Source organism: Lepidochelys kempii, chromosome 19, assembly GCF_965140265.1.
Source record: "Lepidochelys kempii isolate rLepKem1 chromosome 19, rLepKem1.hap2, whole genome shotgun sequence".
Lineage (NCBI taxonomy): Eukaryota > Metazoa > Chordata > Testudines > Cheloniidae > Lepidochelys > Lepidochelys kempii.
Window position 1 is genome coordinate 3,659,207 of NC_133274.1, and position 18,129 is coordinate 3,677,335.

Sequence of the window (18,129 nt, forward strand, 5' to 3'; positions counted from 1 at the left end):
TACCATTAACCATGGCTATAGATATAAACTCTGGACAATGTTAAGGGCCTGATCGGCTCCCACTGATGTGAATGAGATCTTGGCCACTGACTTCAGTCAGAGAAGGATCAGGCCCCCGTTTCTTTTTGAGTCAAAATATGCCCACTCTTGTAGGTGTTGCGGAGTTGTTAATCAAAAAGGGGAAACAGACAGGAGTTACTGAGCCCAAACTGCCGAGTGTAACGGGACTGAGTACCAAGAGAAAAGTACAGGGTCTGATCCTGCAAGCATTAACTAGGGAGCAGAATATGTAGTGCTGTCAGAAACCCCACTGGCTAGGCATGGTAAAGTACTGCACCCTCTAGTGAGGGTTTTCAAGATCTGGCCCACACGGTCACCTCCACCCCAGAGCAGGATGCACGGGCACTGTTTAAGGCCCATAGGCCTCTTGCTGGCCACCTGTACCAGAGGGAATTCCACTCTCACTACCTTAAAAATGAGGGACACCTTTCTGTGGTTTAAAAACTTGCCCATGAAACATGCCATGGGCCCAATCCTGGGGCTCTTATTCTGGCAGAACTCTGTTTTGCTAAGGAAGGCAGGATTGGGCCCCAGGTTTAGAAGGCTGGTTGTCTTTCTTTCTCCGTGGAAAGATATGGTTCCTGGGCAGAAGTAAAGCTCCCTGTTACATTAGGGACATGGAGGAGAGCTGGGGATTCTTTTGGTTTTTTGCAAAGTAGATCTTTTTCAGATACACATTTGCAGCTATTGCTCATGTAAAAGTTTCCCTAACTGCCTCCTTGCATCATAACACAACAATTCGGACTGTGTTATTGCTGAGCCACCAAAATGTTTTGGAATACATGATTAGAGATTATCTGTTTAGTTTGCACACTCTGCACTCTCATTTACGAACTTCACAATCAGTTTCTGCATGTACATACAGAGAGATCTGGAAATTGTGTGCAAGGCTTTAAAGACACTATACTGGGGAAAACAAAAACAAAAATCTGATTACTCTCCAAAACATATTGTCCGTCTTTATTCTAAACGTAGCAGTTTGCTCGAAAAGAAACCTGATTGGAAATTATTCATGGGCACTGAAGTTGCAGAAGACTTGTATCTACTTGCCTTTTCTTTTCAGACTTTTTTTCCCCCCTTGAGACACTGCAAAATCTTCAGGATGCAGGCCTGGCTTTGTAACAATAATGATAATTCCAATTTGGGAGACAGAGATTTTCTAAATAATCATAAATTTTGACAAGTGAAGAGGGGAACACCCTCCCTTCACCCACTGTAATTACACCCAAACTTTCCAGACTTGTATTCGCATTGAAGCATATTTTAAAACTGTTATCTCTGATGCTTTTGGCACACACAAAAAAGCAAATGTACAGCAAACACTTATGTGTAATGAGAGCGCAAACACACACTGGAGCCTGTTGTAATGATTTCTCATGCAATGGTATTTAATGAAATGCCTCTTATATGTTCTAATTAAAGCTAAAATAATTATGGTTGTTAATGCTTCACTGAAATGCCTTCTGTAATGAAATTTTATTCTTGGAATAACAATTTTCCTGTAAAGGGTACTGTAATGTACGATGGTTTTTTCTTTTCTTTTTTTTTACTATGTAATGACTACCATCAGTGCACCATTAATGTCGATTGGAGCTTTGCCTGAATAAAGATTTGCAAGATTAGACCCAGTAAGAAAGGATTCTGATCTCTGCTAATCTCAGTGATTTACTCTAGGTTCCAACTGGTGAAATTAAGATCAGAAGTTGGGTTCAAAAGGTTTACCCCCACCCCTCACACCCTTTCTTCTTAAAACACAGTATAAATAATAGAGAGGCCTGATTTCTCTATTGCTCTATACTTTGTAGAATATAATCATTTACACCAGTGCAAAGTTAGTGTAAGATACTACCACTCTGATTTCATAGGGGTTTACACACCCACTTTGCACTAGTGCAAATGATTGTACAAATTGGAGGGCAATAGTGAAGCAGGCCCCAATTCTACAATCTTTACTCAGGCAAAACTCCCATTGACTTTACTGGTGTTTTGCTTGAGCAGGAGGACTGCAGCCCCAGGTCTCTCATTATTAACCCAGTTCAGGTGTCACTCAGATATTATCAGATATAGTTATCTCAGGAACCTTTGCATCCCTCTGAACTTCAGAAACCTGAAACTGCCCATATTAACTGTCACCACTAAACCTTTAAAGAGGGCTGTGGTTTTGTCCCTGTGCTTGTGTTTAATGGCTACACGTATCAGTGGTTAAACAGCGCTTTCTATCTACATGTTTGCTCTCTTCAAAATGTGAAGGGAAGCCAAGAGCAGGGTTTGACTATTTCATACAAGTTATTATCCCAGGGAGCCGCATAAATCGATCATGGTCTTAACGCTCTCGACAATACTCCGATGAAGTTTTTATTAGAAAAATATTTCACAGAGTTGAGCTATTTTAACCACGGGTCTTTGTTTTCAAGCAGATGGGGGCGTTTAACAGGTAGAGGCGAATCAGTCGTAAATTAGGAAAGACACTCTCAGTGACACCAGAGACCGTCAGCTACGTGTGTGTACACTTTGTGCGGGGCTGTATTTATGGCTCAAGTTTCTCTGACTGTCATTATTGCAATCCGGTTTCAGAGTAACAGCCGTGTTAGTCTGTATCCCCAAAAAGAAAAGGAGGACGTGTGGCACCTTAGAGACTAACCCCTTTAATTGAGCCTAAGCTTTCGTGAGCTACAGCCCACTTCATCGGATGCATTCAGTGGAAAATACAGTGGGGAGATGAATGCATCCGATGAAGTGAGCTGTAGGTCAGGAAAGCTTAGGCTCAAATAAATGGGTTAGTCTCTAAGGGGCCACAAGTCCTCCTCTTCTTATTATTGCAATCCGTTTTCCTGACCATCAGAAATAGGGAATAAACTAAAGAAAAAATATCGCGTTACCATGGCAGGCGTTATTAATGTGCGGGTTACATTCTGCTGTCGGTCATTAGGGTTTACGCTGGTGAAATAGTGTTGAAAATCAGTGGCCTTGATTTGCGCTGGTGCAAGGAAGAGTAATTTGGCTGCATCTTTGGACAGGGAGGAAGTGTTTGGGGTTCAGGTGGGAGGCTGGTTTCGATTCTTTGCTTTAACTGGGGGAAGGTAGTCAAGGCTTATCTTTAGAAATTTAGGGAAATAGAGGGCTCTTGAGTAGAAGCGGGCTGAATAGGTGCAAAGTAGAAATATTTTGCACAGAATGAGATGAATGCGACTTCCCCTGTTTCATAAAAAAGTGTTTTCAGAGAGAGCGAGAAAGAGACCCCGGGACGATCAGTAAATACACCGAGTTCTCAGCAAAACCTCCAGAGCGTTCAGACGCTGTTTTATCTCCCGGGTCTCGGGGCATACTTCACAAAGTGACTGTTTAACGTTTGAAACAACCCACTATTAACCTCCCGCTGAATGCTCGGCCTGTTTGATTTGGAGTCGAATTTAATTTGGGAAGGTTAAAAATAATCCGCTCAAGTGGGGCTCCCAAATTAATCCCAAATAATCCGCTCAGGTGGGGCTCCCAAATTATCTTCAGTTGGCGTTAGGATCAACTGCGCTCAGCTGAAGTCAACTCCATTTCCCTGACATCAGCTCGCTTCGCTTTTCCAATTTCTCCCCAACAAGGATTTTGTTTTACACGGTCAGGGAGCGACTGGAGTCTGGGACAGGGAGGCAAATTCTGCATTTGCTTTGACTAGTATTCATTCGGATGGCGGGTCCGATCCTCAACCCTTTGTCGAATTAAAAACAAAACAAAATTGAAATCAGGGCAGGATCTGGCCCTTGGCTTTTGTAAGGTTAGAAATAAATGGACTCTGTCATGGGACAGCAGCATCAGACTCAGTGAGAACCGATGGCGGGGAAACGAGGTCAGGATCCGAATCAAGGGGGTGAGAGAAGCTGCGAAATGGCTGAGATCAGAAACGAGAGCCCCTGCGATAAAGCAGCGGGAATGGGTTGTAAGCGCCTAGGAGTCCCCCGCCGAGGGGAGCAGCAGTGACATGCCTACAAGACTCAGTTTCCCCGACCTGGTCTTTAATCCCAGGCTCTGGAAATAACCCGGGGTTTACAAAGCGCCTTGAAATCGTTTAAACATCGAGTCTAACGTAAGAGTGTCAATGGATAAATATCTCTGGGCCCATCGAGATCCGTGGGCTTTCTATTTGAAACCTTCCCCCCCCCCCGCTTTGGCAGTCCGGCTAGATGTACGGAAGTGCAGTTAATTCGCAGATGAGCTAAACGACACCAGTCACCCCATTAGGAAGGGTTTGTTTTTCCTTTGAACTGTTCCCGGGGATTGTAACTCGCCTGGCGAGCTCTTCCCCGGCCGGCCAGAGGCACAACGGCCTTGCGCGGCCTCTTGGGCTTTGTTGTTTTGCAAAACAAGATGAGAAAATAGTCTCGAAGCTGCATTTCATTAGAGCCCTTTACGGGGGGCATCCCTCCCCTCCGTCCGCTGCCCGCCCCAGCGCCCTGGGAGAAGAACATCCCGTCGACACGTTTCTTCCTCGCTATCTTCTTCTGCTGAGCGTTGTGGGGGGCGGGGGGCCGCAAAGCAAAGCGTGACCCGAGCCCTTTGAGGCGCACCATGCAACGGCCCGGGACTCCTCAAAACAGCCGGCCCGGCCGAGTGGGACCGGCGGCTCCTGCCCGCCCGGGGAACTTCCTCGGGAACCTTCTCGGCTCGGCTCCCGGGCCCGGGGAGACCTGCGCCGGCCGCGGGACGGGCTTGGCTTATGGCTGATCAAGTCCCTGCGACTGGCTGCGCCCCCGGTTCGAGTTCAAGGGGGTGAACTAGCGGGAACTCCCCGGGTTTTACACCCCCCCCCCCCGCAGACCGGCAGAGGCTGCCCCCCGCGCGCCCCCCCAGTCAGCAGGGGCTCATGGAGAGGGAGGACTGACAGCGACTCCAACGCAGCTGGGAGGGCTGATCCTTCACACCGAGATGAAATCTCATCCTCTCCTGCCCCCTGATATTCGTCTCATTTCCCGAGGAGCCCTTTTTGCTGTGGCATTCTCAGCCTGTTACCCTGTTTGGGTTTCTCTCGCTTTCTTATCTCTTTATTTTTTAAAAATGACCCAGTCTCATCCAAAGCAATGTTGCTGCCAAGAGCCCAAAGACCCTCTCTCTTTGTGGTGCCTTGCTCTGGTGCAAAGCACGGACCATTTCATGAACAAGAGAAACTAGTCTTGAAAAAGAAAAGAAAACCGCATGCGGGTCTTCCTGTGACACCTTCACTCTCCGGGGCCAGGGGCCACTTTCTCTCTCTGCATTAATGCGACCCCAGACGCCTCTCTAGTCTAAACCCCTAGTTTAGTCCGAAATCAATATAAACTCGCCCGTACCATTGTTTTGGCCCAGACTGAGACTTGGCATACCGAGGTCCGATTTTTAAAAAGTAGATTTACAACAACAACAACAACAAACAAAAGAAGGAAGCCAATTCACTGGCTTGCTCAGAAGGGATCCAAGGTTTCGGCGCCGACCGAAGAAGTCTGCAGGCCAAACGCAAGGCAGGGCAGTTTGCAGTCACGGTTGCAGATGCCTTTTATGTTGCGTTAGTCGAGAAAGTCTCGTTCCAAAATACAGCGCGGTAATTAATTGTCCCTGGTCTTTGTTTGTTTTGTATTCAAATGGCTTCCCGGGAATTCCTCCCGCTTTTGTCCCGACTTTAATCCGGCTTGATGGGGGTGCGCGGGGGGAGAGGGGGGCTGTGTGGAGTGTGACCCAGATGCTGTGGTCTCGAAACCAATTGCTCTGCGTTCGGGGGTAACTTTTGACAGCAAACTTCGCCCTGGCGGCGCAGCGCCATCAGCGCGCAGTGAATGCTTGAACCTTTGCACGGACTTTTTAGGAACCTGCCCAGCGATTATGAAGCCAACCCCTGAAGGTCCCCGAGTCGCTGCTGGAAGGAACCAGCATTTTTCTGCCTATTACTGCGCAGTGACTTTTGGGGGGGTTGTCGCTGTTTGGGGGAGAGCGAGGGATGTGGACGCGGAAATTTATTTTTAAAAGTGCTAACCAGGTTTGCCCATTTCTCCATAACCCCTGGGAGCTGTTACGGTCCGTTGGGTAAATGCAGTTTCCAAACCGGGAACACATTCCGAGCTCTCCTATTTAGAAATGCTGCTCTGGAGATATTCTAGTCCAGGGATAAATAACCTGTGAGATCACCGCTCGGCTGCTCTCGGCAGCACCAGCCGCGTGTCGGGGCTCAAGAGGCGGGACAAGTTCCTGGAAGAGTTTGCAAACTACGCGCCCCGTCCTGCATATCTTTACCCAAGCGAGCAAGTCTGTACCGGGCCGGCCTGAGCCTGCATTCCCCGGCCACCCAAACCCGGGGGTGCCGGAGCGAGGCGGGATTGGCTAGCACCTTTGCACAGGTGGCTCCTGAGGCAGGCTCTCCTAGGCCGGGCTTTGTTTTTAAATTGTCTAATTGAGAGCCCCAGGTCTGCCGGTTCAATAGCAGAGCCAGCCAGCCTGCAGGCCCCTGGAGAAAACGGCTCCGCTTTGATTTTCTGTCTCGTATAACCAGGAGGTTTTGCCACCCACCCCCGGGCTGGAATTCCAGGCTCAGGGCTGGTTCCCCTCGGTCCCCAGCCAGCTCAGGGAGGGGGATGTAGTAACTTTGGCCGTACCGCCCTCAACCCCTGTGGGCGACTTGGATGGGGCCATACCTTGCCCAGAATCCCTGAGCCCGAGCGTGGCTGAGCGGCAGCCGACCTGCCACCCGCAGCATCCCGCTCGGATTGGCCCGGGAGTGTTGCCCTAAATCTGAACAGACAAGTTTCGATGGGCCGGAGCCTGCCCGGATTCCTGTGCAGAGAGTTAGCTGGGGAGTTGTATGGGGGGGGAATTTACTGGGGGAGGCGGGAGTGCAGTGACTTGCTCCGGTGTCTGGGTCCCATCCTGGCTGTGCCAATGACCGGCTACTTGGCCTAGGGTAAGACCCAGATCCAAAGCGCACAGGGGCCAGCAGCTAGATTCTTTCCATCGGCCCCTGTAAGGCAGGGATACTATTCACCGGGGGGGCGGGGGGGGCGCTGGGTGTTATTCATCATTATGGAAGAAGGTTTGGGGCACGAGACGGACAATTAGACATAACGTCGCTGGTCAAAGCCCTCTGGCCCCCGGAGACGCGTTTCTCCTTCTTCCGACTGTTTGTGCGCGTTTTGCTGGGCTTTCCCTGGAGTTTGACTGCTCTGGCTCCCGGGCCATTCCCGGCGTGTCACCCTGTAGGATGGTTGCCTTGGCCACATCCGCCGAGATGCCCACGGGCCAGTTTCATATGGAGCTGGCTGAATGGCTCCGCCACAACTGCGGGGCCTTTTATTTCTTATTCCGCTCTCCTTTTTCCCCAGGCGCTTTCAACCCAGCAGGTCTCGTTTTTTAAAAACTATATTTGACTTTGCTAATGTTATTTTACTGACCCACCTCAAACGGGACATTTTGATTCTAATGGGTGACTTTTTTAAAAAAACAAAAAGGCAACTGTAACTTTGTCTGCGATGAGCACAGACTGTAAGAGCCCCAGCCCCGCCGTGAACCCAAGGTCTTTCCAATGCTGATCAGCGAGCCCGGATGGGATCCCAACCAAAGTCAGATTCTATTTTTAAAAATATTTTCCTAATTATATTTACTCTCCTGGGGAGGGGGCCGAAGAGACACTCCCCGCCCCCTCCCCCCCGCCAGCTTCGGGAATTCGCAACGATTTCACTTAGCCAATCAATCGGGCGAAGTGCAATCGATCGGGAGCTGCCGGCCAGGACAGTAAATAATCAATAGTAGATAATCACCCCCGAACTCTCCCGCTTTCTGCAAGATCGCGACTGCTCTTACCAGGAGCTGGGATTGGTGCAGTTTAAAAAAAAACCACCACCACCACCCATCCCTGCTCCACAGTGGTTTATTGTACCACTCCTGTTCCCGGCTGCTGAAGGCGCCGATCCAAAGCCAACTAAAATCCATGGAAGTCTTTCCATTGGCTTCCTTCGGCTTTGGATCAGGCCCCGTGTCCACTAGCTTGGAGCCTGTTCGGAGAGGGTTGTAGAGAAGTCCCCCCACCCGACCCCAGCACCCTTGCGTAGGAAGCAAGAGACCCAGGCAGTCCCCGGGCACCCCCAACGTGTAAGCCCCAGCCAACCTCCTTCCCCCGGATCTGGAGCAGCTGCGGACTGGTGCGAAATAGCCCCAGCGCCAGGTCTGAGCAGTAGAGTCCATCCTTGGGCCCTACGGATTTGGTGGGGTGGGGGGGATTCCCGTTAATCAGTGCCCTGCCCCCCCCCATCTGTGTTTCTCCGGCCCCTCTGACTCTGACATTGTTAGTGCTTTATGAGGCAGTAAATATCCAGAGGCAGGGAGGATGCATTTGAACGCCGGGCAGGCCCCTAAGTAATTACTTTTAATAGGGAAAAAAACCGAGGGTCTCTGCGAGAAACCGGAGATTGGATCAGGCCCTAAGTCCGGAAATTGGAGCAGGCAGCCCGGATTGGCAGCTCGTCTCTGAGCTGGTGTGAAATGTGTTTAAGGGATTATTTAAAAGGAAGAAATGCGGGGCCGGACCCCATAAAGAGGCGAGGGACCCGGAACTGGTGTTTGGAGCAAACCCTGCGGCTTCAAACCCTAGGCAGCGCCAGAGATTGGGGCTCTCTCCCCCTTCCCAGTGGGAACTGGGGTCCCATTGCAGCGCCGGCCCGGTCCCCAGAGGTGGGTGGGCTACTAAAAAAGACTTTCCTTGCAGCCCCTGTTTCCAGAGGAGATCTCCTTACCTTTCTTGATCACCGACTGATCCAGTAAATTCAGCCCAGCATCATCCACAGCCTGAAAGCACGCAAGGCACAAATATTAGGGTGCTGCTTTCCTAATGCAGAACTGAGGGGTGGGGAGCCGTGGAGATCTCTCCGTTTTCAAACGGGCCACATCATCAACACACACACACCAACAGCGGAGATCTAGGCTTCCCGGGGCTTTTCTTCAAAGATCGAATGAGATAAATTAGACCCTACAAATATTGGGCTTGCAAATGGATTCGTGCAGCTCCTGTGAACAGTCACCCCCAGTTATTTCATCAGATACTTTTAAACCTACTTTATGATTAAATTTTTACAGAGAGCAAGAATCTAGAGTTGTTCTTTCTTGTTAGCAACGCGCAGACTTCCCTGTGCGAGTATACTGCCTCGGTCGCTTAGGGGGACCGGGGGGTCGTTCCAGGTAACTCCGGAGCTAATTCCTGTTTAAGGGGGGGACGCAGATAGTTTGCAATTGCCTCCAAGCGGCAGACAAACAAAAATATTCCGAGATTTGAGAGGACAGAGGACTAGGCTGTTCGCAGTGTGATTCTAGCCGTTGGTCCCAGGATATGGAGAGAGACCAGAGAGGCGAAGAAATGTTTTTTATTGGACCAACTTGTGTGAATGGAATAGATTTTTCCTCAAAATGGAAAAAAAATTGTTTGAGCTAGGGATTAAATATCGTTCTGGGTGCTTTTGTATTCTTTGCGCATAATGTTTCTTTCTCCATATTTCCTTTGCTAGAGAGTTGACAAATCCGGAATAAAAAGCACACGCACATAAAAAAACCAAACCGTGTCGTGTTTTGTTAAAGTAATTGAAGTTCTCTACAAAACTCCTGCCCCTCTGCTAGCTACTGTCTTCACGTGGTAAATAAATAAAATGATACGAAAATACAAATAGAACTCGAATTACTTCGGTACACTTGGGAGTGCGAACAAAACACCGACACAAATTCTCTCCCTGGGCTCTTTGTTAGCAGTTTGTGTCTTTGATGGCTCGGATAAAAGCATCGCTGGAATAGAATTGGATCAAACTAAAGGGAACGTCTCGATTTCTGTCCTTTAGAACGAGGATAGTATTTTGCTCCATCTTTTAAAACAGTGAAATGATGTTTTGTAAATATCTCTGCGCAGCCATTCCCCCGAGTCCGTCTGCGGCTAATATCACGATATAAAATGAAAACAGGAGAGGAGACATCGTGTGGCTAGAAAGTTATAAAACATTTCACATTCGGGGCGATTTGGATGGCAAAGGAAATCTAGTTTCTTGACAGGACAAGAGAGGAAAGGATCTGAGCGGAGGCGCAAATTCGGGAAAAGCGAATGGGAAGGAGAGTCTTGAATTTGCAGCAAATCCAGAATTTACCGCAAAGATCCAACCAATAGAATTGTAAAATAAGAAAATGAATATATCTACCGGACCGTTTTGCAATGGAAATGTCCCCCTCGATCCTCCCCAAAACAACCAACGAGGCAAAACACCAGTTCCAAGCGCAACCTCCCCCCCCATCCTTGTCATTTTCTTTTCTTTCTTTCTTTTTTAACGAAGCATCATCGAAAACGAAGGGGTGAAAGCGAAAAAGGAGAGTTGTACTTTTAGAAGCGAACCCTCCCTTCGGAAAATGAGCCATCTCCACAGCCTGAGTGTGAAGGTCCCAAACCTCCCCCTGCCTGGGCAGAGCCTGCCTGTTACAGCGGAACAGAGGGTCTTTTCGGCTCCGAGAGACCAGCCGGGCATTTTCGGGATCACTTTTTGGTTTCACTCCCGGGATGGAGCATCTGATGGAGCAGCGAGGGGCTGTTTTATGATTAATTGACCCCATTGAACAGCTTCTCTCAAACAAAGGGGCTCCCCCTTTAGTCCCCCCCACACTTTAAATTAACCCCCTTTCCCCTTGAATCGCTTTGTTCCACCCGCTTTCCCCCCTTGGGCTGCCCGGGAAAGTCCGTTCCAAAAGACTGGACACAGCGCGGGGAACCCCTCCAGAAATGCAAACCGGGCCAGGGGCTCCGGGCTTTGCGCCCCCAGGGCAGCCAGCTGGGATCTGGGCACCGGCGGAGCCGAGCCCTTCGGCCGGAGAAAGGCTGCTAACTCCCCACCAGCCCGGCCTCCTGGGGTACCCCCGCCACCCCCCGCCTGGCGGGCCTTGGGTCGTTCCACAGCCACGGGATGTACCTGGATGTCCTCGAGGCTGGGATGTCCGAGTCCATGGAGGCCCAGCGGCCCGTCTCCTAGCCCGTGGCCCGCATCGGCCAGCCCGTGCAGCAGGCGGGGGACCCCCGGATATTCCCGGCGGGGATCCAGGCTCAGCGCCCGGTGGGTCTGCGAGAGCAGCCCCGCTTCCTCCTGCCGGGCCCGCTGCGAGTGCCAGCCGGGCTGCTGGTGCTGGTGGATGGGGTTGATGGTGCTGTACGGATCCCCCAGGTGCGGGTAGCCGGCCTCCTGGCTCTGCGAGTAGGGCATGGGGGGCTGCGGGTAGGGCGGCGGGAAGTAGGGGGGCTGGAAGTCCGAGGCCGGCGTGTGGCAGAGCGGGGGAGCCGAGGAGTAAGCCGCCTGGTTCAGGGAGGAGAGCTGGGAGAGGCGGCCGCCGGTCGAGGCCCCGTTCAGCCCATCGGGACGGTCCTGCGGGGAGAAGAGAAGAAAGACGCTGGTCAGGCGGAGCTGGGGCCCCGGCTCCCTGGCCTCCCCCGTGGGCGCCCGGCTCCAGGGCCACCTGGCTTCCCAGCGGCGCAGAGAAGGTCACCAAGCCCTGGGCAAAGCCCCCAGCTCCAGCGCCTGACACCGCCTGGCCACCTCCCCCGCCACGGGGCTAGGAATCCGCTTTGCCCCCTGGCTCCGCGTCCCCTTGGCAGGGACAGGTCCCCGCTCCAGCCTGCAAACACCTTCCTACCTGCACTTCCCTCCTCCGCTTGGATCCCCCCGAGCCTCCCCAGGAGAAAACAAAGCGTCCGCTCGGGACCCCCGAGCTCTGACATCTGGCCAGAATCAGAGGGTGAAATCCCTTCTCGTTGGGAGGGACGAGGCTGCCTCCATTAAATATCTCTGGGGTGGCCCCCTATGAGTCTCTCCCCCCCCCACCAACTTACCATGGCTGAATAAGTGTGAACTAGCATCTGTGCGGGGGCGGGGGGGGAGGCCTAGAGGAAGGTGTCAAAGCAGAGACGTGGAGGAATAAAAGAAACCCCAATAACAATCCTTCAAAATCGGGTACGGCCCAGCAGCTCCATGCAGGAAAAATCCCAGATCCAGCGGGGGGGAGTTACGCGGATGGCTTTGTCCCTTCGATTACAAAACCGTTCAGTTCCGAAGTGTTTCAGATGGTTCCCACCTCCCTCTCCCTCTCCCTCTGAGCCCAAACCAACGCCATGCACTCCAGTTATAGAGCCGGGGGCGCGCCGGCAGCGCCGGGAGCGCGCGTTAAAGAGACAGAGCCCGAGTCTCGCCTTTTTGTATTATTATTTTAATGGGCGGGGGGGGGGGAGGTTTGTGTCTCTTTCTGAGGAGGGTTCTTTTTCTTTTTCTTTTTTGTTTTTCTTTTTAAACAACCACTACATTCAGGGGAAGAATCTTAAACAAATCATATCCGTGTGAATCCGTTTACACTGAAAGGACTCTGGATTTAAAAAAAAAACCACACAAATATTAAGAGAGAGAGAGAGAGAAACCGTTTAGCAAAAATCAAATTGGTTCTTAGAATTTTTCTTAGTGGTTCTTTTAAGACCAGGTTTGTCTCTTTTCCGTTGAACACGGATGAGGCATCAAAGGGGGGGGGGGTTGATTCCGCTCCCACGGAAAATTCAGAGGGAATTTTAACTCGCGAGATCTCATTAACTATTCGCCTAATCTGGATTTGGAAGAACTGTGTTTTCTCCTGCTTTGCTTTGCTGGATTTTTGTGCCTTTCTTCCGGGCGTGCACCGCTTTCCATGGGGTCCATTACTTGCATTTTTTTTTTTGTTTCATTCTTGCATTTTTGTGTTGAGCACAGACTCATTTAAAAAGAAAAGTCCTCCCCTTCCCCCCACCCCCGCCTGTTGGGGTGGGAGCCGGTGAATCCCAACCACCGCAGCCTCCAAGCAGGCTGCAAAAATCTTTGGAAATTCCGGTTCTCCCCCCCCCCGCCCCCGCCCCAGTCCCTCAAGTCCACTGATGTCGACGCTGTGTCCCGCGGGCTTGGGGGGGGGGGGGCGGTTGCTGGAGCAAAGAACAATTTCAAATGGCTGAGTCGTGGCTGGGCTGGGGGAGGGAAGATGCTTGTGGAGGTGGATGGTTTCAAGGAAACGTTTGTGTGGCTCTAAGGTTTCAGTTTATTAGCCTGAGCAAGGTGTTAATTTTTCTCTTGTACGAAAAGCGAAATTCCCAGTAGCAGCCTCGGAAATCAATCGATTCCCCCCCCCTTCACCCCCCAACGCGGAGCAAAGCGGCTCCCTCTGCGTCCCGCACCGACCCGCGGGGGTTATTCTGAACTTTACGAATTCACTCTGGAAATTGCAAGAATAAAAATAGGCAGGAAACTTCAGAGCAGCAGCCGCAGACGCCAGCTCCTTGCGCCCCCCGCTGAAACCCGCCCACTGTCCAGCACCCCCAGCCTCTCCCCGCCCGGGGGAAGGAGCCCGGCCGGGGGCGCCGGTCGCGAACAAATCCCTGGTATTCTTTAGACAACAATCTCCAGGCTCATCGATACATGGTTGTGTGTAAATCCCCCAGCCTCTCTGGATCCCGATCGTCCGGATGGGCCAGCGGGCGGGCCGGGCCCAGGCAGGGGGGAGCCTGCCCGGGGCAGGTTTCACCAGGTGAGCGGGGTCTCTGCCCGGGGCTCCGGGCGAGGGTGGAGGCCGGCCCGCTGCCGCCTGCCCTCAGCCCGCTCCGCAGGTGTTTTGTGGTTCAGAGCCCGTATTTTTGCAGCCCCAGCCACAGCGAGGACTGGGGGGAGGGGGAGGTGGGGGTGGGGATGGGGCGGGGGTGAGCGTCTGTGTGAATTAAAAACAACGAAATAACTGTGTGAACCCCCCCCCCCCCCATGCAAAAAGAACAGGAGGCCTTGTGGCACCTCAGAGACTAACACATTTATTTGAGCAGAAGCTTTCGTGAGCTACAGCCCACTTCATCGGATGCATCTGCAACGCTAAGATGTGATCCCCACCCCCCACCCCAGAGCTGGCGGCCCCTGCGCTGGAAAGTCCGTCAGCAAACGCTGAGTGCTGAAGTCTGGAGACTTGGAGTTTGAATCTCGGGTAGGCACCAGTTTAGCGCAGGCACCCACAAGCGCATCTGGACAAAAACCACAGCAACGGGCGTGCACACACACGTATCAGCACCCGCGTGCACGCGCGCACACACACACGCGCGCATCTGTGCAAAAACACACCAACGGATCTGCACACACACACACACACGGATCTACACACACACACACACGTGTATCTGTACAAAACCACATAAACGGATCTGCACACAAACACCCCAACGGATCTGCACACACACGCAGAAGTATCTGTACAAAACACACAAAAGTATTTGCACACACACACACGGATCTACACACACACGTGTATCTGTACAAAACCATATAAACGGATCTGCACACACACACACGCAAACGTATCTGTGCAAAAACACACCAACGGATCTGCACACACACACACACACACACACAAATAGATCTCCATAGCTCCCCACGGACTTTTACAACTACTCAGAAGTCTACATAGCGACACACCCCAAGATCTCGTTAAGTGTCCATAGACACACACATCTCTCTCTGGGGCCGGCCACACAAGTACGCTTCTGTCTCTAGAATTATCCACCCACCGAGAGACAATTACACCCCCCCTGTAGCAATGCACAGACGCCTCTTAACACCGGCGTCACACACAGACACAAATCTAGAGCCACGTGCCATTGTCCATGGCGGGCTGCACACACAGCGAGCCGTAAGCTGCCCTAAGCAAACATTGTCTGCATCGCAGAGGCGCTCAGCGCCACGCCTCGATCCCTACCTACAGACAGGCACAAACATCTCCCGGGAGTGCACAACCAAACACCGGGAAATGAACATCTGGGGGTCCGCCGGGGCGTGCGCCCGCATCCCTCCGAAATAACACAACCCTGGGCACCGCGGAGATTGCTCCCAGTCTGAAATAACACAACCCTGGGCACCGCGGAGATTGCTCCCAGTTTGCTGTGTTTAGAGAAACCGGATCAACTTTGCTTAACCCCCTTGAGCCAGCCCCAGGCAGCCGGCCCCCTTCCCCTGTCACCCCGCTTCACGGGGCTCCCGTCGCAAACCCGACATGTGCAATTCTCCCACCTCCTGCGGGACCTCGCAGATGCAGGGACGTGGTCCGAGCAGGCGAGAGAACAACACACAGGAGACGTACAAACATTGTCCCTCAGGCACCGAGTCGGAAAGTGGCGAATTAAGCTGTTTATTTCGGAGTGGAAAATCATAATATTAAAGGAATCGACGTATTTCCCTGACAATAAAGATATTACGGATTTGTTTAAAAAAAAGAAAAGTGAAACACTGCAGGGGAAAATCAAGTTCCTTAGATTGCTGGTGAAATGAATTGATCATAGACACAGATGCGCCGGGTACTTCTCACCCTTCACAGCCACGACGCGCAGGGAACTGACTGGCTGATCGCCCCTCTCCTGTGGGCGCTCCGGAGGCAGGCAGGGCCCCGCGCCCCACTCCACCACAGTGCGCCCCCAAGAGAGGGGCAGAGAGCCGGGGGGCAAAGTCGGATTTTAAACAAAGTTTGATCCCTCACTTTCCTGTTTGCGCGTTAGCAAACGTCTCGCCCCAGTCGCTCCTGAAATGCTGAGATTCACACACACACACACAGACTATTCCCCCTTGGAGGAACAAGAATGAGGACTGTGTTGTGACACAAGAGACTTGAAGGGACATCCAGAAACCCAGACTATTTCGGGTTCTTTCTCCCTCCCTGCTGGGGCTAGTCCCACAATACAAAGCCTTATTCTACCGGTCCAATAAATCATTTCCCAGCCTTAGGACAAAGCCATGTGGCATTTCCAAAGCAGGTTCCCTGTACCGGGGGCAAATCACACGTCCTTCCGGATAGGAAATAAAACGAGGAGAAAGGAGCGTCACGCCACCCTTTACAGCTGCGAGGATATCGCACTGAAAGGCTTGAACTCCAGAGCCTGGCCAGCCTGTAGCAAAGGGGATCCTGCTGCATTTTAAATCAGCTTAATACATCATCAAGCCCCAGCCCCGAGAATAATCATTCTAATCACCAGCATCCCCCCCCCGACCCAGCTCCTCACCTGCAGGTACAAATGTTCTTCTTTCACGTTCTCGGCTTTCCAATGCATTTTGGGGCAGAAGGGAACTAAAAGCGCCTTTGTAAAGAGATGGAACAAACAATCGAATCGGACGAGCCAAATTCTTCTCCGGCTCCCTCCCTTCTCCCGAGGCCGCCTTTCCTCTCCAGCCGGCTGGGCTCGCGTTCGGGGCCGCAGGATCCAAGCTCCAGGAACCGGCCAGCGAAGGGCAGGTTCCAGGAAACCCGCCGCCCCTCGGAGGAGCCCGTGACCCCTGGCCCGGCGCACGTTTAATTTCCAGCCCTAACCCAATTCTGGGGCAGGCGCAGTGGGGTGGATTTGAATATTGCGCTGCAGGGCGCGCTGCTCCGCATTAGAATAATTGAATCCGGAATCCCGAGTTCATTTGAAACTTTCCAGAGACTCGCCCGGGCTGAGCCCCCGGAGGGAGCGGGAGCAGCCGTGTCAGGAACCGAGCTAAAGGCGAATACCCCCCTCTCGGGTTTCTTGCTGGCTCGAATCGTGTGTCAGGTAGATCCGCGCTCCGCGGAGGCAGGGGACCCTCCCGCCTGCGATGGGCCGGTGCCTTCGGGCAGCGGGAATCGACCGCGTCTGGACCCAGGCGAGGGCAGAATTAGTTTGACAAAACTTTCATTCCATTCTTTGGGGGGGAGGGGGCGTGAGGGTGTGTTGGGGTATGTCGGGGGGGGTGTAAGGGGAGAACTCAATTCTAAGATGCTACCAGCGCATCATGTAAACCAACCCAGTCCCTAGAAAGAGGTGTGAGGTCCTTCCCGTGTGGACATGCCTGCAGCAGGGTGGATGGGGCGCATCCAGCCGCTTTCTTGACCAAATCCTTCCCCTTCTCCTGCTGTCTTCTATTTGTTCGCTTGTTAGCACCGTCTTCACTTTCCCTTCTGCCTTACAGAGCCCAGCCTGCGCCGGAGAGGAGGAGGATGAGGCAGAGGAAGGCTTTAGTGGCAGACAGTTGGAGGTACAGGGCTCTCCCTCCTCCAGCTCGGTGTCAACCTTCCCCCCTGCTCTGCTGAATGGTTTGGGAGCTGAGCAACCTCTTCCCCACACCCCACACTAAAGATTCTTTTTATTTCCCTTCCCTCCAAGCCACCCTAGGCCTGTGGTTAGAGCCCAGGACACCTGGGTTCTATTCCCAGCTCTGTCACTGACCTTGGGCAAGCTACTTCCCTGCTCTGTGCCTCAGTTTCCTCTCCCACCCTTTGTCTTTTTAGATGGTCACAGACTGTCTCCTGGTCTGTGTTTGGTCAGCACCCGGCACAATGAGGCTTTGATCTCCTTTGGTCTGACTGTAATATGCATAATAAACAGCAACAAAGTCTTTGCTAGGACCAGACTGTCCACTGTTGTGCAGAAGTTTCCATTCCTGGCAGGGTGTAATTTGTGCACGAGCAGAGAAGAAACACTTTAGCCTAAACTGTAATACACTGTGATGTGTGAGAGACATTAACAAACAGAATCCCACACTACATTTAATTTAATTCCACTCTTCCCGCCCGGAGCTACAGCTCCCTTCATTTTCATTTTCCCTCTGAATTCCCACAACTCAGTCCTCTTTGATTTCCAGGTTTAATTAACAATGCTCATTAAGTGAATTTTTATTCCTTTCTTTTAATATTACTCTGCCACCTGTCTTTAGGAGGCAAAGGCTGATCATTTATTCTAATTTATTCCTATTAAAGATGTCATTTAAGGGAGGGAGGAGGGATATGCAGCGGTGAAAAGGGCTGATCTCTGCAGATGCTCTTCAATTCCTCTCCCCGCCCTCCTTCCAAAAATTCTTTTCAAGGATGCTGCCCCTGAAAGTTCTTTGGGGCTGTATTTATTTTCCACCAGATCCGTTTCATTTGCTAAGAAAAATTGGATTGGCCACGCTGTATTTTGCAGTTATGTTCCAGTTCATTCTTAAAGCCCCTTGCCCATCTAGTCCTTCTTATGTTGATTCTTTATTCATCTGAAAGAGGTGCAACTGTGCAAAATGCTGG

The 18,129-nt window shown here is 51.8% G+C and overlaps 1 protein-coding gene across 7 annotated transcripts in view; it reads right to left on the reverse strand.

Moving 5' to 3' along the window:
• TFAP2E (transcription factor AP-2 epsilon) overlaps positions 1-16,315 on the reverse strand; it is a 50,750-nt gene extending 34,435 nt beyond the window's left edge. For 5 of the 7 annotated variants that reach the window (XR_012155639.1, XM_073317760.1, XM_073317757.1 and 2 more), the window contains exons 1-3: positions 16,115-16,315; positions 10,998-11,444; positions 8,799-8,850 (exon numbers count right to left, since the gene is read on the reverse strand). Coding sequence is in view for 6 of the 7 variants with exons in the window: in XM_073317760.1 (XP_073173861.1) it covers positions 8,799-8,850; positions 10,998-11,444; positions 16,115-16,162 (547 nt within the window). In the remaining variant the exon portion in view is untranslated. Of the gene's footprint in view, positions 1-8,798; positions 8,851-10,997; positions 11,445-11,908; positions 12,157-16,114 lie in introns of those variants that run through there. The other 2 variants (XM_073317761.1, XM_073317759.1) reach the window with 1 other exon arrangement.
• Positions 16,316-18,129: the final 1,814 nt, after the last annotated feature.